This window comes from Oncorhynchus nerka, linkage group LG25, assembly GCF_034236695.1.
Source record: "Oncorhynchus nerka isolate Pitt River linkage group LG25, Oner_Uvic_2.0, whole genome shotgun sequence".
In the NCBI taxonomy this organism is placed as follows: domain Eukaryota; kingdom Metazoa; phylum Chordata; class Actinopteri; order Salmoniformes; family Salmonidae; genus Oncorhynchus; species Oncorhynchus nerka.
In genome coordinates, this window is record NC_088420.1 from 26,841,738 (window position 1) to 26,865,552 (window position 23,815).

General features: G+C 41.7%; 1 protein-coding gene across 1 annotated transcript in view; it reads right to left on the reverse strand.

Moving 5' to 3' along the window:
* LOC115109283 (zinc finger CCHC domain-containing protein 14-like) overlaps positions 1-23,536 on the reverse strand; it is a 47,973-nt gene extending 24,437 nt beyond the window's left edge. The window contains 2 exon segments of the mRNA XM_029634030.2: positions 9,908-10,034; positions 21,691-23,536. Coding sequence (XP_029489890.2) covers positions 9,908-10,034; positions 21,691-22,314 — 751 coding nt within the window. The 5' untranslated portion in view covers positions 22,315-23,536.
* Positions 23,537-23,815: the final 279 nt, after the last annotated feature.

Here is a 23,815-nt window from a genome sequence, read left to right on the forward strand (position 1 = left end):
AGGTGCAAGAGTCTCCATATGCCTGGTGCCAGACTCATTAATCCAGGGCATACTACCATTCTAACAGATCTGGTTACATACTATACCTATACCCTGTGCAATACACTGGCGCACAGAGACACACAAAGTGACTAATCAACAGTGACAATGTTTGTATTTTTACATTATCAGCACATTTCATGTGGTGTGTGTAGTATGAAAATGACACCAAAACCAAGATGGCATTACAAAATAAGTAATTCACTATCTACATGTTTGAATAACAAGTGCACCCTCGCTGCTGTGTGTGTGAGTGTGTGGAGGTATGTTTGTCCTGCTTTGTGCTGTGTGATGACAGGCATGCAGCCCTAGCCATGAGGAAGTGTAGCTAGTCCAGCATTGGGTTACCAGAGAGGGGAGAGGCCAATCCTACTGAGTAACGGAGAGACCTGCTCCTTTCAAAGCAATATCAGCCCTCATCTTAATCTGTTCCTCTAACAATCAACTCCTTAATCCTCTAACACCCTTAACTATCAACCCATACTTAAACTCCCCTCAGATAGAAGACATTCCTACACACTGACTCATTATACCATGATACAGTTTGTGTAACCTGAGTTCAAAATATTACATGTAAGGTAGTATCTAAATGATTAATGGGGTACCAGTCCTTTCTTGGACAAAATTGGTAATCTATAAGTAGGCCTGACTTGTGAGTTATTTACAATAAGACATGATGACTCCTTGCTGTCCCCAGTCCACCTGGCCATGCTGCTGCTCCAGTTTCAACTGTTCTGCCTTACTATTATTCAACCATGCTGGTCATTTATGAACATTTGAACATCTTGGCCACGTTCTGTTATAATCTCCACCCGGCACAGCCAGAAGAGGACTGGCCACCCCACATATGCTCTCTCTAATTCTCTTTCTTTCTCTCTCTTGGAGGACCTGAGCCCTAGGACCGTGCCCCAGGACTACCTGACATGATGACTCCTTGCTGTCCCCAGTCCACCTGACTGTGCTGCTGCTCCAGTTTCAACTGTTCTGCCTTATTATTATTCGACCATGCTGGTCATTTATGAACATTTGAACATCTTGGTCATGTTCTGTTATAATCTCTACCCGGCACAGCCAGAAGAGGACTGGCCACCCCACATAGCCTGGTTCCTCTCTAGGTTTCTTCCTAGGTTTTGGCCTTTCTAGGGAGTTTTTCCTAGCCACCGTGCTTTTACACCTGCATTGTTTGCTGTTTGGGGTTTTAGGCTGGGTTTCTGTACAGCACTTTGAGATATCAGCTGATGTACGAAGGGCTATATAAAAAAATATTTAAAAAATTTAAAAAACTCTATAAGACTCAAATTTGAATAATAGTAATACATTAATAAATTGATGAATATGAAGGTATGAATTCTTTGAGAATCAATTGGAGTTCTTTCCCAAAATAACTAGACAAATACAAGTTCTTTATACAGTCGTGGCCAAAAGTTTTGAGAATGACACAAATATTCCTTTTCACAGTCTCCTACCTCAGTTTGTATGATGGCAATTTGCACATACTCCAGAATGTTATGATGAGTGATCAGATGAATTGCAATTTATTGCAAAGTCCCTCTTTGCTATGCAAATGAACTGAATCCCCCAAAAACATTTCCACTGAATTTCAGCCCTGCCACAAAAGGACCAGCTGACATCATGTCAGTGATTCTCTCGTTACCACAGGTGTGAGTGTTAATGAGGACAAGGCTGGAGATCACTCTGTCATGCTGATTGAGTTCAAATAACAGCCTGGAAGCTTCAGGAGGGTGGTGCTTGGAATCATTGTTCTTCCTCTGTCAACCATGGTTATCTGCAAGGAAACACGTGCCATCATCATTGCTTTGCACGAAAAGGGCTTCCCTGGCATGGATATTGCTGCCCTGATATGCATTGTCTCCAAACCCCCTCTTATTTTAAATCAAGATCTGGTTTTGGTATTTTTCATTTAAATGTACGCAGCCTGTTGTCAAAAATTGATGGGGTTAGGATTTGGGCTAAATCAACTGATGCTGATGTGTTTTCTGAAACCAGGCTCAGCAAGTCTGTTTTTGATAAGGATATTTGTATAAGTGGTTACAATGTTTATTGCACTGATCGGGTTAAGAAAGGTGGGGGTGTGGCTATATATGTCAAATCTAAATTCCATGTAAGTGTGGCTGAAGTCTGAAACTATTTGTAAACAGTTGGAATTTCTTGCTTTGAATGTTGAGGTTTCAAAGGGCCTCTCTATAACTGTGATTGGCTGTTATAGACCCCCCCTCTGCTCTCTATAACTGTGATTGGCTGTTATAGACCCCCCTCTGCTCTCGGTGATGCATTTTCTTCTTTGACGCACCTTATGTCTAAACTTCTTTACAGTGAAATGATCTTGATTGGTGATCTCAACTGGTGTTGGTTAAAGCCGGTGTCTGATGATTTAAAAATGTTTTGTAATTCTATGAATTTTACCCAGTTGATTAACTTACCCACTCGCCCAAATCTTAAATGCCCAGATAAATCTACCCTGATTGACTTGATATTGACAAATGTTCCACATAAATATTCTGCGGTTGGTGTTTTTTGTAATAATTTAAGTGACCGTTGTGCTGTTGTTGCTGTTAGAAATAATAAGGTTCCTAAGACAAACCCACGTTTTATTCATAAGAGAATTTTGAAGTGTTTTAATGAGCAGGCTTTCTTTCATGATTTGTTTTATTTTGACTGGAGCAAGATTGAGTTTATCCCTGATGTGGAAACTGCCTGGAAATTATTTCATGATGGTTTTTCCCAAATAGTAAACAAACATGTCCCATTCTGCAGGTTCAAGGTTAAAGGGCGGGATAATCCATGGTTTTCTTCTGAGCTGTCTTGTATTATTCACGACCGTAATCTAGCCTGGGCTAAAGCAAGGAATTCATGTTCTGATGCTGATTGGCTTATTTTTAGGCAGTTACGAGACAAGTGTTCTTTTCTTCTCAGGAAGGCCAAGTCTGAATATTTTATGTCTGTTACCACTGACAACCTGAAGTTTTGGAAGGCTATTAAGTCTATGTCTGGTAACAATAATGTTAATGAATTACCATCATGTGTTTTGAAGGACTCTGTTGCTATATATGACAAAACTGAAATGCTGAATTGTTTCAATGAGCACTGTCCTCTGTCTCTGTACAACTCTGTGTGTATGAACCACTGAGAGCTGGTCAAACTTTTAGCTTTTTGCCATTCTCAGTGCAGGTGGTACATAAAGCCCTGAAATCCTTAGATCTGCAGGTCCTGATATTTTGGATCCCTGCTTTTTAAATCTGGCAGCTGATTTCATAGCTGAACCACTTAAATCTCTGTTCAATCTAACCCTGGAATGTAATGAAATTCCAAAGATCTGGAAATCAGCATTTGTCCTACCACTTTCAAAAGGGGGAGATCCAACTCTTTTAAATAATTATAGGCCAATCTCAAAGCTGTCACCCCTGGTGAAAATACTTGAAACCCTTGTAAGTTGATTGTAAGTTGATTGTAAGTTTGATTTACTAACTCTATTTTATCAATGTACCAATCGGGCTTCAGGAAGAAGCATAGCACAATTACAGCAGCCATGAAGGTTTTAAATGATATCACTGAAGCCATTGACAAACAACAGCACTGTGTCTCACTTTTTATTGATCTCTCTAAGGCTTTTGATACAGTTGATCATGCTATAGAGAGGCAGAGATTGTCGAGTGTAGGTCTTTCGGAGCATGCAGTTGCATGGTTTGCTAACTATCTGTCTGATAAAACTCAGTGCACTCAATTTGATGGGCTTATGTCTGTTAAATTGTCTGTCTTGAATGGTGTGCCCCAAGGCTCTGTACTTGGTCCTCTCTTATTCACTATTTATATAAATGATTTAGACAAAAATGTCCAAAATGCACAACTTCATTTTTATGCTGATGATACTGTTATTTACTGTTGTGCCTCATCTCTTACAAAAGCTTTCCAGAACATGCAAACTGCTTTTTATACTGTTCAACTTACCTTGTGTCAATTGAAGCTTATTCTCAATACTGACAAAACTAAACTAATGGTGTTCTCTAATGCAAGAAATAGACCTCTGAACCTTTCACCTATTACTACCTGTCACAGCAAGGAGATTGAGGTTGTAACCTCATATAAATATCTTGGAATTTTAATTGATGACGACCTCTCTTTTAAATTGCATATTCAACAACTTACAAAAAATTGAAGCTAAAATTGGGATTTTATTTTAGGAATAAGGCCTGTTTTTCTTTTGAAGCCAGAAGGAGGCTAGTATCAGCTACATGTATGCCTTTACTAGACTATGGGGATATTTTATATATGAATGCTTCCGCTCAGTGTTTGAGATCAATTGACACTCTTTACCATGGCACTTTGAGATTTATTTTAAACTGCAAAACCCTTACGCACCACTGCACTTTGTATACCAGGGTTGGCTGGCCTTGTCACGCCCTGGTCGAAGTATTTTGTGTTTTTCTTTATGTTTTGGTCAGGCCAGGGTGTGACATGGGTTTTTGTATGTGGTGTGTAGCTTAGTGGGATTGTAGCTTAGTGGGGTGTTCTGGGAGAGTCTATGGCTGTCTGAAGTGGTTCTCAATCAGAGGCAGGTGTTTACCGTTGTCTCTGATTGGGAACCATATTTAGGCAGCCATATTCTTTGGTTGTATTGTGGGTGATTGTCCTGTGTGTCTTGATGTCCTTGTTAGAGGTTTGTAGACACATGTATAGGCTGTTTTCGGTTTTCGTTTCGTTTATTGTTTTGTTGAGTTTGTGTTTTGATTCGTGTTAAGTTGTTTTATTAAACATGGATCGAAATCTACACGCTGCAGTTTGGTCCGACTCTCCTTCACCAGTAGAAAGCCATTACAGGCCTTCTCTAGTCACTCGTAGGCTCAGTCACTGGTATACTTATATTTACAAAGCCATTTTGGGTTTACTATCTTTTTATTTGTGCATTTTTATTGTTCAGAAATGTGGTGGGTACTCTCTTCGTTCGCCGGACTTTATCCTGCTAACTGTTCCAAATGTCCGAACTGAATTTGGTAAAAGGGCTTTTATGTACTCTGCGCCACCGTCTTGGAACACCTTACAAAATACTTTTAAACTGGAAGAACTTGTCCTGATTGGTGTTTTTAAATCACTGATGAAGGATTTCGAGGCTGATTCCCTGACCTGTCAATGTTTTTAATTTACTGTTTTATACTCTTGTGAATTCAATGGTTATTACTAAATTACTTCGTTTTTCATGTTGTCTGTCTGTAATTTCTTTGTAATGACTTGGTGCTGCCTATCTTGGCCAGGGCGCTCTTGAAAAATTCTCCTGAGACCATTCTCCTGAGACCATTCATGTGTGGGGTTGCTTCTCAGAGCCAAGGGAGTGGGGTCACTCACAATTTTGCCTAAGAACACAGCCATGAATAAAGAAGGGTACCAACACATCCTCCAAGAGCAACTTCTCCCAACCATCCAGGAACAGTTTGATGAGGAACAATGCCTTTTCCAGCATGGAGTACCTTGCCATAAGGCAAAAGTGATAACTAAGTGGCTTGGGGTACAAAATATTGATATTTTGGGTCCATGGCCAGGAAACTCCCCAGACCTTAATCCCATTGAGAACTTGTGGTCAATCCTCAAGAGGCGGGTGGACAAACAAAAACCCACAAATTCTGACAAACAGGAGTCGCTGGTGCGCGATGAGACAAGGATATCCCTACCGGCCGAACCCTCCCTAACCCGGACGACACTAGGTCAATTGTGCGTCGCCCCACGGACCTCCCGGTCGTGGCCAGTTACAACAGAGCCTGGGCGCAAACCCAGGGTCTCTGATGGCACAGCTGGCGCTGCAGTACAGCGCCCTTAACCACTGCGCCACCCAGGAGTCCACGTCCACATTCTCATCGATGGGGCTGTAGTGGAGCAGGTTGAGAGCTTCAAATCCCTTGGTGTCCACATCAACAACACACTAGATTGGTCCACACACACCAAGACAGTGGTGAAGAGGGCACGACAAAGCCTGTTCCCCCTCAGGAAACTAAAAAGATTTGGCATGGGTCCTGAGATCCTCAAAAGGTTATACAGCTGCAACATCGAGAGCATCCTGACCGGTTGCATCACTGCCTGGACGGAAATCGCTCGGCGTCCGACCGCAAGGCACTTCAGAGGGTAGTGCATACGGCCCAGTACATCACTGGGGCAAAGCTGCCTGCCATCCAGGACCTCTACACCAAGCGGTGTCAGAGGGAGGCCCTAAAAATGGTCAAAGACCCCAGCCACTCCAGTCATAGACTGTTCTCTCTACTACCGCATGGCAAGCGGTACCGGAGTGCCAAGTCTAGGACAAAAAGGCTTCTCAACAGTTTTTACCCCCAAGCCATAAGACGCCTGAACAGGTAACCCAATGGTTACCCGGACTATTTGCATTGTGTGCCACCCCCCACCCCTCTTTTACGCTGCTGCTACTCTCTGTTTATCTTATATGCATAGTCACATTAACTATACATTCATGTACATACTACCTAAATGGCCCGACTAACCAGTGCTCCCGCACATTGGCTAACCGGGCTATCTGCATTGTGTGCCACCCCCCACCCCTCTTTTACGCTGCTGCTACTCTCTGTTTATCTTATATGCATAGTCACATTAACTATACATTCATGTACATACTACCTAAATGGCCCGACCAACCAGTGCTCCTGCACATTGGCTTACCGGGCTATCTGCATTGTGTCCCTGTCACGTCCTGACCTTAGTTCCTTTTTCTTGTCTCTATTTTAGTTTGGTCAGGGCGTGAGTTGCGGTGGGCATTTTATGTTTGTTCTGTGTGTTATATTTCTATGTGTTTGGCCTGGTATGGTTTCCAATCAGAGGCAGCTGTCAATCATTGTCTCTGATTGAGAACCATACGTAGGTAGCCTGTTCCCACCTGGTGTTTGTGGGTAGTTGTTTCCTGTTTTGTGTTGTGTCACCTTTCAAGATTGTTTCGATTTTCGTTGTTCCCCTTGGTTATTTTGTATTTCGTGTTCAGTGATATTAAATTAACATGGACACTTGCGTTTTGGTCCGATCTTTCCTGTTCCTCAGATGAAGAGATCGTTACAGTCCCACCACCCGCCAACCCCTCTTTTTACACTTCTTCTACTCTCTGTTCGTCATATATGCATAGCCACTTTAACGATACCTACATGTACATACTACCTCAGTAAGCCTGACTAACAGGTGTCTGTATATAGCCTTGCTAAGCTTTTTTCAAATGTCTTTTTACTGTTGCTTTATTTCTTTACTTACCTACACACACACACACACACACACACACCTTTTTTGCACCATTGGTTAGAGCCTGTAAGTAAGCATTTCACTGTAAGGTCTACTACACCTGTTGTATTCGGTGCACGTGACAAATAAACTTTGATTTGAACTTCATGTAATTGTCAATAAAAGCCTTTGATACTTATGAAATGCTTGTAATTATACTTCAGTATTCCATAGTAACATCTGACAAAAATATCTAGACACTGAAGCAGCAAACTTTGTGGAAATTAATATTTGTGTCATTCTCAAAACTTTTGGCCACGACTGTACAATCAACAGCCAATAACGCTAATCAAAATATTTACAAACATAATGAGAGGGATCATGAAAGGGTAGGAAATAGAACAAAAGACAAAGAGACCTCAAGATATCTGAATATTAAAGATGTGATACTCAGTCTGTGAACAAAGTCTGTTGTCCTTGGCTCTGGTTAGGCCGCATGGAAGTGAACAAAGGAAAAATGGCGGTGTGTCCTTAGTCCTGAGTTTGAGGGGTTCCTTGGTGGTGGTTTCTCGCTCCTTTCCTCTGAGTTTGGAAGGTCCCTCGTGGGCTGCTCCTCTGGGTTGTGTCCCTGTTGGCCCTGTCTGCTGGCTCTTCCTTTGAGTTGCAGAGGCTGTGCTCTAAATCATTTTCTCCCTCTTTCCTTGAAGAAGGTTAGCTTAAATGTACTGTTCAAGCTACACTAGCTCTTTAAAGACTGTCTCCTTCTGAGACTGTTTAGTGCATGGGCTCTTCCGCACCAATGTCTGTACTGGATTAAAGGTACTATTCCCTAAAATGTACTTTCACTAAGCTAAATTCACCAGTTCTTGTCATTAGAGGCTAAGGTCCAGGCCCTGTGGTCAGCCTACTGAAGATGGAGGTTCATCTCCCTCCTCGAGAGAGGTCCAACTTGAGTCCAGCAGGATAAAAGAGTGAGGTGGGAGACAGCAGAGTCCTTTTGCAGTCCTATGACGTAACAATGTATCATACCTAGGTGTGAAGGGTCACTTTTATGACCACTTGTCTTAGAGAGCGAGAGAGCTTGGAAGAACTTATAGACAGACAGTAAAAGGATGTTCAACATTGTTTTCTTATATGACATTAAAACAATACGTCGCTACAAATGTTACTGTACAATTCATTGACCAGTCAAGTGGTGCCTATAGTATAGAAAGAAGGACCTCATGATAAGACACAGTGTATCAAAGAAGGAGAATCTAAAACAGATTTAGATCTCTTCTACTGTAGTAACATCTACTTCCTACTATTGTCAGGATTTCAGAGAAAAATGACATTGCTGAGGTCATCATTGTCCACCAAGCCACTCCTAACTCCAGGTAAAGCTTTCCAAAACTGGAGGAGAAAATTTGGCTTGTGAATTACATAACACGTGACCACACTTGGAGTGAACATCTGGGTTTTGGTCTAGTCAACAAGAAGAAATGGAGGAAAAAAGACACAAAAAAAACATGCAGACAACTAAGAAACATACAATATTTATAGCTGTAGTGTATGTGGCCTGAAAACAATCCCAAGCAACAGTATCATTCAAATCCAAACAACATGGCCTTTTGTGAGTTTGTTTCTTTCTGGCTGTGCATGCGTACAAGTTGTCTATTCAGGCCTATGGCAGCAAATATTTACTAATATTGTACTAACAACCTGCTACACCCCCTCAAAACAAATACCTCATTACCTAAGTGACACTCTAGTAGAGTAAAAGTTTTAAACATCATTCCACATAGCAGTGGAACTGTTCAGTAGTATGTACAGTGTGAAGGAGTGAATGGGAGAATGAGAAGTGTGAAACAGAGGATGATGGGAGATTCCTGCAGCAGCTGCTCCCTCCAGACTGGAGCAGTGTAGCAGTGTGTAAAACATAACACTGATGCCCTTCATGGCACACGGCCAGCACTCCCTCAGGTTGAGAACTAGATTAATGAGCAACCTTCTCTCTCTCCTTCTGATTGGGGGAGGGCCATAGGGCAATCATGCCTCCACATTCCTCAGGGAGCCTGATTGGTCGATATCGGTATTTCAGCATGTGGTTTCTTGTTCTGGGTGCATGTGTGAGTGGCTGACACAACTACAAAGCATGATCTGTCTGACAACTACCGATGTAAAATCTTAATTTCAGCCAGTTTGCTTCAAAAGGAAAATAATCCTGCAGCAAAAGGAAATGGAAATTATTATGTGGATTATAGTTCATGGATATTTTTTGCAGGTGTTGATACATTTTTCATTAGGGCAAAGCAAGTCTGGCATTTTAAAGTGGAAACTACAAACTTTAGAATACTTTTTAAACCTTGAATACACTACAAGTTTGCATTTCCAGCTGTGCAGGAAAATTCTAAGCAACAAATGAGTGATCAAATGAAGATCCTACATCTGTAACTGAACTGCTTCCTCCAAAGACATGTACTGTATGAGCAACAACACCTGTGATCTCAAGAATCCCATAGTACTACAGATTCCCATGTGTGACGTTGTTGGAGTGAACCTTGACCCTTACTGTCTCTGTAATGTCCTGTCCTTGTCTCATTCGTATATAGAGTAAATTAGTGTGAGAGAGTTCTGTGGATAAGCGTGACAGAGAAAAGTTGTTTCTCACCTTTGCAGGGTTTCCCAACGTGCACCTTGACTGGCAGCTCCTTGCATGAGAGAGATGGCATGTGAGGCATGGATTCTGGGACAATTCCCTCGTTCCCTCGCCCTGCCCCGACCTCTCGGTGCAGTGTCTGTGAAACATGGGTCAAAGGTCATGTCAAGTAGGTTAATATCATGGTCAGAGGGTTAGGGATTACTAAACCTTCAGCACCTTGACTGTCATTCAGACTGCCCTACTCACTCACTGTCATATAATCATCTCCCTCATGTATTATGCCTTACAGAGGTAAGAGACAGGATCCCACTCACAGACTTTTGGAAATCACTGACTTTATTTGAAAATGACCTCTGATGACATCCTATGGGGTAATTTTCTTAGGACACTATATTTTTCAAAACAAAACATAGAAAATCATTGTCATCCCATACAGTGCCTTCTGAAAGTATTTATACCCTTTGACTTTTTTCACATTTGTTGTGTTACAGCCTGAATTAAACATTTATTACATTTAGATTTTTTTTTGTCACTGGCTTACACACAATACCCCGTACTGTCAAAGTGGAATTATGTTTGTTTTTTATGTTTTCAAATTCATTTAAAAAAGAAAGGCTGAAATGTCTTGAGTCAATAAGTATTCAACATTTGTTATGTCAAGTAAAAATGTGCTAAACAAGTCACATAATAAGTTGCAGGGACTCACTCGGTGTGCAATAATAGTGTTTAACATAATTATTAAACGATTACTTTATCTCTGCACCCCAGAAATACAATTATCTGTAATTCAAATCAAATCAAATCAAATTGTATTTGTCACATACACATGGTTAGCAGATGTTAATGCGAGTGTAGCGAAATGCTTGTGCTTCTAGTTCCGACAATGCAGTGATAACCAACAAGTAATCTAACTAACAATTCCAAAACTACTGTCTTATACACAGTGTAAGGGGATAAGGAATATGTAAATGTAATGTAAATGTACATAAGGATATATGAATGAGTGATGGTACAGAGCAGCATACAGTAGATGGTATCGAGTACAGTATATACATATGAGATGAGTATGTAGACAAAGTAAACAAAGTGGCATAGTTAAAGTGGCTAGTGATACATGTATTACATAAGGATGCAGTCGATGATGTAGAGTACAGTATATACGTATGCATATGAGATGAATAATGTAGGGTAAGTAACATTATATAAGGTAGCATTGTTTAAAGTGGCTAGTGATATATTTACATCATTTCCCATCAATTCCCATTATTAAAGTGGCTGAAGTTGGGTCAGTGTCAATGACAGTGTGTTGGCAGCAGCCACTCAATGTTAGTGGTGGCTGTTTAACAGTCTGATGGCCTTGAGATAGAAGCTGTTTTTCAGTCTCTCGGTCCCAGCTTTGATGCACCTGTACTGACCTCGCCTTCTGGATGATAGCGGGGTGAACAGGCAGTGGTTTGGGTGGTTGATGTCCTTGATGATCTTTATGGCCTTCCTGTAACATCGGGTGGTGTAGGTGTCCTGGAGGGCAGGTAGTTTGCCCCCGGTGATGCGTTGTGCAGACCTCACTACCCTCTGGAGAGCCTTACGGTTGTGGGCGGAGCAGTTGCCGTACCAGGCGGTGATACAGATTCTCTCCATTGTGCATCTGTAGAAGTTTGTGAGTGGTTTTGGTGACAAGCCGAATTTCTTCAGCCTCCTGAAGTTGAAGAGGCGCTGCTGCGCCTTCTTCACGACGCTGTCAGTGTGAGTGGACCAATTCAGTTTGTCTGTGATGTGTATGCCGAGGAACTTAAAACTTGCTACCCTCTCCACTACTGTTCCATCAATGTGGATAGGGGGGTGTTCCCTCTGCTGTTTCCTGAAGTCCACAATCATCTCCTTAGTTTTGTTGACGTTGAGTGTGAGGTTATTTTCCTGACACCACACTCCGAGGGCCCTCACCTCCTCCCTGTAGGCCGTCTCATCGTTGTTGGTAATCAAGCTTACCACTGTTGTGTCGTCCGCAAACTTGATGATTGAGTTGGAGGCGTGCGTGGCCACGCAGTCGTGGGTGAACAGGGAGTACAGGAGAGGGCTCAGAACGCACCCTTGTGGGGCCCCCGTGTTGAGGATCAGCGGGGAGGAGATGTTGTTGCCTACCCTCACCACCTGGGGGGCGGCCCGTCAGGAAGTCCAGTACCCAGTTGCACAGGGCGGGGTCGAGACCCAGGGTCTCGAGCTTGATGACGAGCTTGGAGGGTACTATGGTGTTGAATGCCGAGCTGTAGTCGATGAACAGCATTCTCACATAGGTATTCCTCTTGTCCAGGTGGGTTAGGGCAGTGTGCAGTGTGGTTGAGATTGCATCGTCTGTGGACCTATTTGGGCGGTAAGCAAATTGGAGTGGGTCTAGGGTGTCAGGTAGGGTGGAGGTGATATGGTCCTTGACTAGTCTCTCAAAGCACTTCATGATGACGGAAGTGAGTGCTACGGGACGGTAGTCGTTTAGCTCAGTTACCTTAGCTTTCTTGGGAACAGGAACAATGGTGGCCCTCTTGAAGCATGTGGGAACAGCAGACTGGTATAGGGATTGATTGAATATGTCCGTAAACACACCGGCCAGCTGGTCTGCGCATGCTCTGAGGGCGCGGCTGGGGATGCCGTCTGGGCCTGCAGCCTTGCGAGGGTTAACACGTTTAAAATGTCTTACTCACCTCGGCTGCAGTGAAGGAGAGACCGCATGTTTTCGTTGCAGGCCGTGTCAGTGGCACTGTATTGTCCTCAAAGCGGGCAAAAAAAGTTATTTAGTCTGCCTGGGAGCAAGACATCCTGGTCCGTGACTGGGCTGGGTTTCTTCTTGTAGTCCGTGATTGACTGTAGACCCTGCCACATGCCTCTTGTGTCTGAGCCATTGAATTGAGATTCCACTTTGTCTCTGTACTGACGCTTAGCTTGTTTAATAGCCTTGCGGAGGAATAGCTGCATTGTTTATATTCGGACATGTTACCAGACACCTTGCCCTGATTAAAAGCAGTGGTTCGCGCTTTCAGTTTCACGCGAATGCTGCCATCAATCCACGGTTTCTGGTTTGGGAATGTTTTTATCGTTGCTATGGGAACGACATCTTCGACGCACGTTTTAATGAACTCGCACACCGAATCAGCGTATTCGTCAATATTTCCATCTGACGCAATACGAAACATGTCCCAGTCCACGTGATGGAAGCAGTCTTGGAGTGTGGAGTCAGCTTGGTCTGACCAGCGTTGGACAGACCTCAGCGTGGGAGCCTCTTGTTTTAGTTTCTGCCTGTAGGCAGGGATCAGCAAAATGGAGTCGTGGTCAGCTTTTCCGAAAGGGGGGTGGGGCAGGGCCTTATATGCGTCGCGGAAGTTAGAGTAACAATGATCCAAGGTTTTACCACCCCTGGTTGCGCAATCGATATGCTGATAAAATTTAGGGAGTCTTGTTTTCAGATTAGCTTTGTTAAAATCCCCAGCTACAATGAATGCAGCCTCCGGATAAATGGTTTCCAGTTTGCAAAGAGTTAAATAAAGTTTGTTCAGAGCCATCGATGTGTCTGCTTGGGGGGATATATACGGCTGTGATTATAATCGAAGAGAATTCTCTTGGAAGATAATGCGGTCTACATTTGATTGTGAGGAATTCTAAATCAGGTGAACAGAAGGATTTGAGTTCCTGTATGTTTCCTTCATCACACCATGTCTCGTTAGTCATGAGGCATACGCCCGCCACTCTTCTTACCAGAAAGATGTTTGTTTCTGTCGGCGCGATGCGTGGAGAAACCCGTTGGCTGCACCGCATCGGATAGCGTCTTCCCAGTAAGCCATGTTTCCGTGAAGCAGAGAACGTTGCAGTCTCTGATGTCCCTCTGGAATGCTACCCTTGCTCGGATTTCGTCAACCTTGTTGTCAAGAGACTGGACATTGGCAAGAAGAATGCTGGGGAGTGGTGCGCGATGTGCCCTTTTTCGGAGTCTGACCAGAACACCGCCTCGTTTCCCTCTTTTTCGGAGTCGTTTCCTTGGGTCGCTGCATGCGATCCATTCCGTTGTCCTGTTTGTAAGGCAGAACACAGGATCCGCGTCGCGGAAAACATATTCTTGGTCGTACTGATGGTGAGTTGACGCTGATCTTATATTCAGTAGTTCTTCTCGACTGTATGTAATGAAACCTAAGATGACCTGGGGTACTAATGTAAGAAATAACATGTAAAAAAACACGTAAAAAAAAACAAAAAACTGCATAGTTTCCTAGGAACGCGAAGCGAGGCGGCCATCTCAGTCGGCGCCGGAAGTAGTTCCAAGGAACAGTCTGTAGATCTCAGAGATAGAATTGTTATGAGGAATACAGTGCCTTCAGAAAGTATTCACACCCCTTTACTTTTTCCACATCCTTTTGTTGTGTCACAGTCTGAATTTAAAATGTATTAAATTGAGATTGTGTGTCACTGATCTACACACAATACCCAATAATATCAAAGTGGAATTTTGTTTGTAGAACATTTTAGAAAGAAATAAAAAATAAATACAAATAAATAAAAAGAGTCAGTAAGTATTCAACCCCTTTGCTATGGCAAGCCTAAATAAGTTCAGGAGTAAAAATGTGCTTAACAAGTCACATAATAAAGTGCATTCAGAAAGTATTCAGACCCCTTGACTTTTTCCACATTTTGTTACGTTACAGCCTTCTTCAAAAATGTATTAAATCGTTTTTTCCCCTCATCAATGTACACACAATACCCCATAATGACAAAGCAAAAACAGGTTTTCAGAAATGTTTGCAAATGTATTACAAAATTCCATTTACATAAAGATTTAGACCCTTTAACTCGGTACTTTCTTGAAGTACCTTTGGCAGCGAATACAGCCTCGAGTCTTCTTGGGTATGACGCTACATGCTTGGCACACCTGTATTTAGGGAGTTTCTCCAATTATTCTCTGCAGATCCTCTCAAGCTCTGTCAGGTTGGATGGGGAGAGTCCCTGCACAGTTATTTTCAGGTCTCTCCGGAGATGTTCGATCAGGTTCAAGTCCGGGTGCTGGCTGGGCCACTCAAGGAAATTCAGAGACTTGTCCCAAAGCCACTCCTGCATTGTCTTGACTGTGTGCTTAGTGTCGATGTCCTGTTGGAAGGTAAACCTTTGCCCTAGTCTGAGGTCCTGAGTGCTCTGGAGCAGGTTTTCATCAAGGATCTCTCTGTACTTTGCTCCGTTCATCTTCCCTCGATCCTGACTAGTCTCCCAGTCCCTGCCGCTGAAAAACATCTCCACAGTATGATGCTGCCATCACCATGCTTCAATGTAAGGATGTAAGGGTGGTGCCAGGTTTCTTCCAGATGTGACGCTTGGCATTCAGGCCAAAGAGTTCAAGGATGATCAATCGAAACAGGATGCACCTGCGCTCAATTTCATGTCTCATAGCAAAGGGTCTGAATACTTATGTAAATAAGGCATTTCTGTTTTTTATTTTTTATAAATTTGCTAAAATTTATACAAACCTTTTTTTGCTTTGTAATTATGGGGTATTGTTTGTAGATAGATGCAGATTTTTTAAAATATACATAACAAAATGTGGAACAAGCGAATACTTTCTGAATGCACTTTACAGGTACATCCTTGATGAGAACATGCTTCAGAGTGCAAACGACCTTAAACTGGGAGGGTGAAGATTTACGTTCCAACAGGACAATGACCCCAAGCATACAGCCAACGCAACACTGGAATGGCTTCAGAACAAGAATGTGAAAGTCATTGAGTGGCCCAGCCAAAGCCCATACTTGAATCCTGTTGAAAATCAGTGGAAAGACTTGAAGATTGCTGTTCACCGCCACTCCCCATCTAACTTACCAGAGCTTGAGAAAATATGCAAGGAATAATTGAAGAAAATCCCCAAATCCAGATGTGTAAAACTTATACAGACACACCCAACTCAAAGCTGTAATCACCACCAAAGGTGCTTCTACAAAGTATTGACTCAGGGGTGTGAATACTTACAATACCAGTAAAAACACACCTACTCATTCAATGGTTTTTCTTTACTTTTACTATTTTCTACATTGTAGAATAATAGTGAAGACATCAAAACTATGAAATAACACATATGGAATCATGTAGTAACCAAAAAAAGTGTTAAACAAATCTAAATATAATTTAGATTTTAGATTCTTCAAACTAGCCACTCTATGTCTTGATGACAGCTTTGCACACACTTGGAATTCTCTCAACCAGCTGAGGAATAAGGAATAACTTTATACATGAGGAATAACTTTCCGACAGTCTTGAAGGAGTGCTTGATGGCTGTTTTTCCTTCACTGTGCAGCCTAACTCATCCCTAACAATCTCAATTGGGTTGAGGTTGGATGATTGTGGAGGTCAGGTCATCTGATGCAGCACTCCATCACTCTTCTTCTATGGTCAAATAGTCCCTACACAGCCTGGAGGTGTGTTTTGGGTCATTGTCCTATTGAAAAACAAATGATTGTCCCACTAAGCACAAACCAGATGGGATGGCGTATCGCTGCAGAATGCTGTGGTAGCCATGTTGGTTAAGTGTGCCTTAAATTCTATATAAATCACAGACAATGTGACCAGAAAAGCACCCACACATCATCACAACTTGACAGAAAATGTTTGTATTGACTGACCTTCATGTTTTGAAGTAATGATGGACTGTTGCTTCTCTTTGCTTATTTGAGCTGTTCTTGCCATAATACGGACTTGGTCTTTTACCAAACAGGGTTCACTTAAATCTGCTTGAAAATCTACAGTTGAAGTCGGAAGTTTACATACACCTTAGCCAAATACATTTAAACTCAGTTTTCCACAATTCCTGACATTTAATCCTAGTAAAAATACTGTACCCCTACCTTGTCACAACACAATTGATTGGCTCAAACGCATTAAGAAGAAAAGACATTCCACAAATACATTTTTAACAAGGAACACCTGTTCATTGAAATGCATTCCAGGTGACTACCTCATTTTTTACCTTAATTTAACTAGGCAAGTCAGCTAAGAACAAATTCTTATTTTCAATGACGACCTAGGAACAGTGGGTTAACTGCCTTGTTCAGGGGCAGTTATATATATTTTTACCTTGTGTCATATTGCACAACTTGGATTCGTAACATATCATACAAATTGCAAAATTGGAAACATATCACATGAAATAGATGACATAGTACCAGCGCTCTAAATAAATTCATTGGTAGGTAGGAGCACCAGAAAATGTTTAACTTGATTTTTTACTGCAAATGACTGTCCTATCGTTCTTAATTGTCATCCGTTGTTACTTTGATGATGTAGACCGCATCACTAGAGAGTGGGCAAGACATTCCAATAAAAACATGTTTTAATTATTATATTCAAAAGTGCAACTGCAAACATATTTACATAGGTGATTAGTTTTGGACAAACAAATGTAATATACAAAACAGAACATTGATTGTATGCAAAAGTGAAACAACAAAACATATTTATACATAACCTTTATTGTATTTAAAAATCCAACCACAAACTGTTATGATATACTGCATTCAGCTAACAGATACAAAAATAAAAAATGATACAAACTATGTAGCTAATAATAGTAATGTAACATGCTAACTATGAACTGATACGTGGAGACTGAAATAAATGTTCAGTCTCCAGTCACATGAACAAATCCATTTCTTTGATCTAGAATCTACCTTATAAAACAACTTTATTTTAGGGTTAGAGTTTAGGGACGTCTCAAGGATGGTGCCAATAAACCTTGTTCCATATGTCGGGTTGATTTGAAATCCACTATTTTTCTGGGTGAGTAACATCAGTCTGAATTTGGTGAAGGCCATCTCCTCTTTGGCAATGTGGTAAACGGTGATACATTTCATCTCTAGGTCAGTTAGCTCTGCCTGTTGACCGGCTTGGCTGTCAAATATGGCTAGTAGACATAGGTATGTTGCTCCAGCCCCTGCCCCGATGTACTTGTCCCGGCACTTGATGTGCTTTTGACTTAAAGTTATATTTTAGCAAAAACGAGTGTTTTAGGTTGTTGCAATTAAGTCCTCCCTGCTGCTATTACTCCACACATTCGACAGTACTCACAGGACATTGTGCTCACAGAACATTGTGCAGCAACCCCTCTAGAAACATGTAGATATTTGAATTTTTCTGAGGAGGTGGTCCAGTAGCAGCATCTGCTACATTGTCCTCATCATCATCTTCTTCTTCTGGTTGTGGTTGATCATTTCATAATTTGTTAAAGAAAGCTTCAATTGTTCTTAACTGACTCGCCGGGTTAAATAAAGGTAAAATTCCACGCGTTGTTCTTGCTAGCTAGCTTGCTAGCTAATGCCATTAATTAGCTGACAGAAAAGGGTGGCACAGTTCTGGGGGAAGAATTCTGCGAAAAGGGTTGTGACTGGTGTTTGATTGGTTTAATTAGCTGCATTTAAACATTTGTTGCATTATGATTGGTTATGATTTGTAAACAATGTTTCAGTCTGTCTTATTTGAGCAGTGAAGAGAAGAGTGTTGCAATGAAATATTTTTAGGCATTGCTTTTTTATTGGATTTTTTGCTCCCAAAATAAAAGTCCTGTTCACACAGCAACATTTTGGACACACTTTTGAGCCCTGTGTAGTACACAAGTGGATGACTTAGTACAAAAAAACTGAGGCCATTTTGAAATTGTACAAAAGTTTGAGAGTGCATCTTTAAGTGAAGAAAAGCTGTCATTAGTAAAAGGTTACCACAAATACGGCAGCTGATTCACAGAATATTATAGCTCTTTTGCAGTATCATATAGTCTATATTGATTTATACGTTATGGCCATAGACGGTGTATTGTTGTGACAAACTGAGCAGGTGTCTGTGCTGCTTGCTCTGTGATTAGGTATCATGAAAGGCTGTCAAGACAGCTAGGGGAGAGTAATAGCCACTGCACTCTGAACTAGGGTCCTGTATTTTGGTTAATCATGTCACATGACCTGGATTTTTATTCAAGGTTTTTCAATATACGGTCTTATTTTCTTTTTCTTTCAGATGGTCCAGCACCATCCTCAGATAATTGCTTTCATTTTTGGTTCAATTCTAATTTCTGTCAAATTATCAAATCTACGTCATGTGACATGATAAACCAAAACACAGGGCTTTACCTATAACTAACTAGTTTCCTGGAAAGGAGAGACGTTTTAAAAGATATGTTGAAAGAGACTGTCGTCCTGCTTGTGTTTACATTCATATGCCCAGTAATCTTATTGCTTCTGTAATTATTTACATGTACCGGCAAAATGTCTTAGCTAAGGTTGTGCAGTCCAAATATCTTCATTCCAACCAAATATTTTGTATGTATTTTGCATCTTTCCTCTATGAAGCCCTGTAAGTGGTGAGGCTGATGTGTATAAGAGCAGAGGTAAAACAGCACATGTGCTCAACCAAGCAGCAACAGCAACACACAGACGAGCTCTGAAACCAATTAAGCGTTCTTTACAGTGTGCTACTGCCACATCCGCATCCATTCCTGCCAAATCTGCTCTTTTTCTCAGGGGAAAGGGAAGGTCCTGCTGCTAGGAGAGATGCTAGCTGCCTGGGCTAGATTTAGAACTGAAATGGACATGTCAGTAGCACAGGTCATGGCAGATGAAACACCACTAAGGAGTGTGTGTGGTTTAGCTATGTTTCATGTCTGATCAGGTTAGGGTTAACGTAAAGGCTTCTCCAAACAGTCAGAGAGAGCAGCAGTTAGACTAGAGCTTCCTGGTGATTCACTGGAGGGTTGAGTCTCTCTCACACAGGATTGATTTCAGCATTGAGAAATGTGCTGACCTGCACTTAATGGAGGCCAAGACCAACAAAACACTAAATACAACCAAGCGCTTTCCTTTGAGCTGCCAGGGTACTTTCCCCTCAAACACATGTTTGAACAGCCCTGTGTGTTTGCTGGGTGTCTCTGATTCAACACATTGACAAACAGGCACTTGTAATGATCCTGCCTTTGTTTAAGAATAGAAAAAAGTTAACCTGTGTCTGTGTGCCAATGTATTCAAATCCAATTGAAGTAGTAAGGTTAACTTTTCTTTTGAAGCATTACATTTAGCCTTTCATGTGTTCTTCATTCTTTCTCTCAAACAAACACACATACATATACACACACACAAAACACACACTGTAATATTGTAAATAGAAGGGTAATGACATTTCCAGATGTTTCTTGAGGTGTTTATTTTATCAACAATAATATTCCTGATGCATGACAAAAGACCCTTAAAATGGCATAATATCATTTATAACTTTTTGCAATAAATGTCACAATCCTAAAAGCAAAGAAAGCTGTATATTTTGTTAACAAGGTTTCATAATCCCACATTGCTGTGTTAACATCTGGTTGTCCAAAGAGGTAAAAAGTCATGCTGAATCTACAGACAGAGTGTATGAGTGAATGTTCAGGACACTAATGGTTGAGTACAACAGACAGATATGCCCCTGGGGGGACCAGCAAAAAGCATGTTTGTTTAGTTCAATTAATTCCTTTTAGGTCACATTTGTTAGTAGTGGGAAATTCCATGATAACAGAATGACGCTCAGACTCAGATAGTTCTCGTCGAAATGTATGTCAAACCAAAACCAATAATTGCAAAGTTAAACAAACCATACAACTATTATGCACCAGGACCACTTCAAAAAATGTCCATGAAGACTTAACAAAAACACACTTGAAGAACAGCGCAGATGCAAATTTTGATAACAGAATGTCGTTTTGTGCTGTTTGTGCAGTCATTGTGTTACCAAACTTTGCATCTGCACTGTTCTGCAGGTAGCCTTGTGGTTAAGAGTGTTGGGCCAGTAACTGAAAGGTAGCTGGTTCGGTTCACCGAGCTTTACTAGGTGAACAAATTGCTCATGTAAGTTGCTCTGGAAAAGAGTGTCTGCTAAATGACAAAAAAAATAGTAAATGTGTTTTTGTCAAATTTACTGTGGAAATGATTAAGTCGTCCTTGTGCATTAAGTTATATGGTTTGTTTAACTTTGCAATCAGTGGTTTTTGTTTGACATACATTTTAAAGTCAACTATCTGAGTCTCGGCATCATTTCTGTTATCGTAGAATTGCCCTAGTATGTCTCAACATGACCTAGAAATGGGGGAAGGGCTAGAATGTTATCATTCTCTTCCTACTTTTGGAAAAACCCACACAAGTAAAAGGTGTAGGCGTATTAGCGTAATTACAGTGTAACAACAATCTATTCTCAATCAGTTATAAATAATGTAGGCCAACAGTGTATGTACAAAAAAATGTCCCCTCGTATGATCATTTCATCCAAAAAAGGGTACAATAGCTGCCTGTCCCACAAGATGCATCACTCCCAGAACCAGAACAGTGTAGGGAGCTGTTGAATGATTCTGGTTAGCCTCCTAGCGCTGACACTCACTAACTTTTTGGCTTGTTAGGTACACTCTTAGAAAAAAGGGTTCCAAAAAGGTTCTTCGGCTGTCCCCATGGGGGAATGCCTTTTGGTTCCAAGTAAAAAATATTTTTGGTTCCAGGTAGAACCATTTTGGGATCCATGTTGGGGTCTACATGGAACCCAAAACGGTTCTACTTGGTACCAAAGGTGTTCTACCTGGAACCAACAAGGGTTCTTCAAAGGGTTCTCATATGGGAACCATTTTAAGTTCTAGATAGCCTACACTTGTAGAAAATAGGTGCTATCCTAGAACGTTGTGTTTTGGATGGTTGCTCAAACTTGTAAGTGGCACAATACCATTCATATATCTGGCCATCAAGTGACAACAGGGAGGACAATATATTACCTACCTTATGAGAACATGGACACCCGACCTGACAGGAGTGGAAGGTGGGCCCAGTGATGTAGGTTGGGATGTTAGTGGCGGGAGACAGGGTGGCCAGCGCTCCAGTCCCGGGCTGCTGCTCTCCACAAGTGACCTGCAGGATCTCCTGGATCTGGGTCAGCTCCTGTCTTAGCACCTGCTTCTGATGAAAGCTGAAAGCCGGGTGATTGGATGCCATGGTGAAGAGGAGAAGGAACTGCTCATCCGTTTGTCCATCGTTGAGCTGCAGGCCGTAGTTGTTTATGATGCTGTCGATGTGCGTGAGCGTTCGGAAGAGAACACCCGCAGCCTCTCGATTGTCGGAGCTGAGAAGTGCAAGGGAGATAAGCAGCTTGCTCCTCACGACCTCGTCCGTGATGTTGGTAAGGTTCGAGAGGTCAGCGGGGTTGTTGGCTTTGATCTCGGCATCCCTGAGGGAGTGATAGTCCTTGCGGGCTAAATCTTCCAAGCACGACCCGAGGAAGCGTAGTTCGATGGGAACACAGAGGTCCAAAAGCCCACAAATGAACTCAGCTCTCTGGGCCGAGTTCAATATCGAAAACCAGCGGTAGACCCCTTCCCTTTGAACGGAGCATCGATTTTCAACCATTTTAAAATCGACTCACACGTTTAAACATGGATTATTTTGTTGATTGCGATTAGGCCTAACAATAATAAAATGGCAATACCAAAATTAGTCAAGACAAACTTCCATTTACGGTACAAGTAGCCTAACCTTTAAACAGAGAGCGTGCAGGAACCTGCCTGAACAGTTAGTAAACGTCCACCTGGGTCAATGACGCTGGTTATTTGGTTGACAATAATCGTATTCAATGTAGACTATCCACGACCATGAGTTTTCGGGAAAATAAATTACAGCACGTCGTCTTTCTTTGTTTACAGGCCAGTTGCGACATTATTGAAATATGTAACCAAAGCGATAATCACTTGAAAGTCTATAAACAAAAGCATGAGTAGGGTTACTGTACTGCGAGGCTCAGCGTAGTATCCAGTCATCCAGGCTTTCTCGACCAGCCCTCCGAGGTCCCCACGTCAGTCGATTATGGAACAAGTACTACATGAAGTAGATTTAAATAACAAAAACACCATATGAGTATTACACACATAGATAATTTACTTCCAGTGTCAAAGGCACTACTTTCCGTTTATTCCCTGTAAGAAAATCATTTTCGATGGGAATCCGCACGGTATTCGTTGAAATTCTGAGTGTCTGCCAATAAAGAAGACCATAAACTGCATGTAGCCTATAAACTATAGCCAGTAACCTAGGGGTTAAAGTTTAAACGCAAACGATTCAGTTAAATCCTATTGGTCGTAAATTTAACCAGGGACGCGTTCAGATTTGTTCCAGACGAATAACAACAATTGGTGCTTTCAAAACAACTGGGAACTCGGAAAAAACGAGGTCAAATCATGACGTCAGATATCTTCAGGTCGGAAAGCCGGAGCTCTAGAAATATTCCAGAGTTTCCGACAGCGAATTCCGAGTTGGATGACCGTTCAAAACTTTTCCAGTTCTCTTGAACGCACTGAAGTCGGAGATTTTCGAGTTCTGAGCCCCCCCCTCCTTACATCCTGTCATATCCCTGAAATCGCGAAAAACAGCTGTGTAGTAACTTTGGTACTTTAAAGACAAGTGTGAACTTAGGGGAAAACGAGGTCAAATCATAACGTAAGTCATCTTCAGGTAGTAAAGTCTGAGATCTAACAAGATGCCAGAGTTTCCGGCTTGCAATTCCGAGTTGGATGACCGTTCAAAATATTTTTCCCAGTAGAAGCTCGGGTTTTTTTTCGATTTCCCAGTTGTTTTGAACGTGACATTATTCCAAACTGCCAGCTAAACCCATCAGCGAAAAACATACACTTCGATTGGGTGTACTACAGCTTGTCAGTAACCCCAGCTGCTGGTGTGATTGGTCAGAAAAGTATCTGCACTAGCCTACACATCTTTTTCACATGCGCTCATAACATTTACGTCTCCGATTTGGTAAACGACAATGTACTTTGTAAAGCGCAAGTCAACCTCTAAAGTGTATGAGTTGAAGAAGTTGATTGTTTTTAAGACAGACACATATGTCATAATTTGTCTT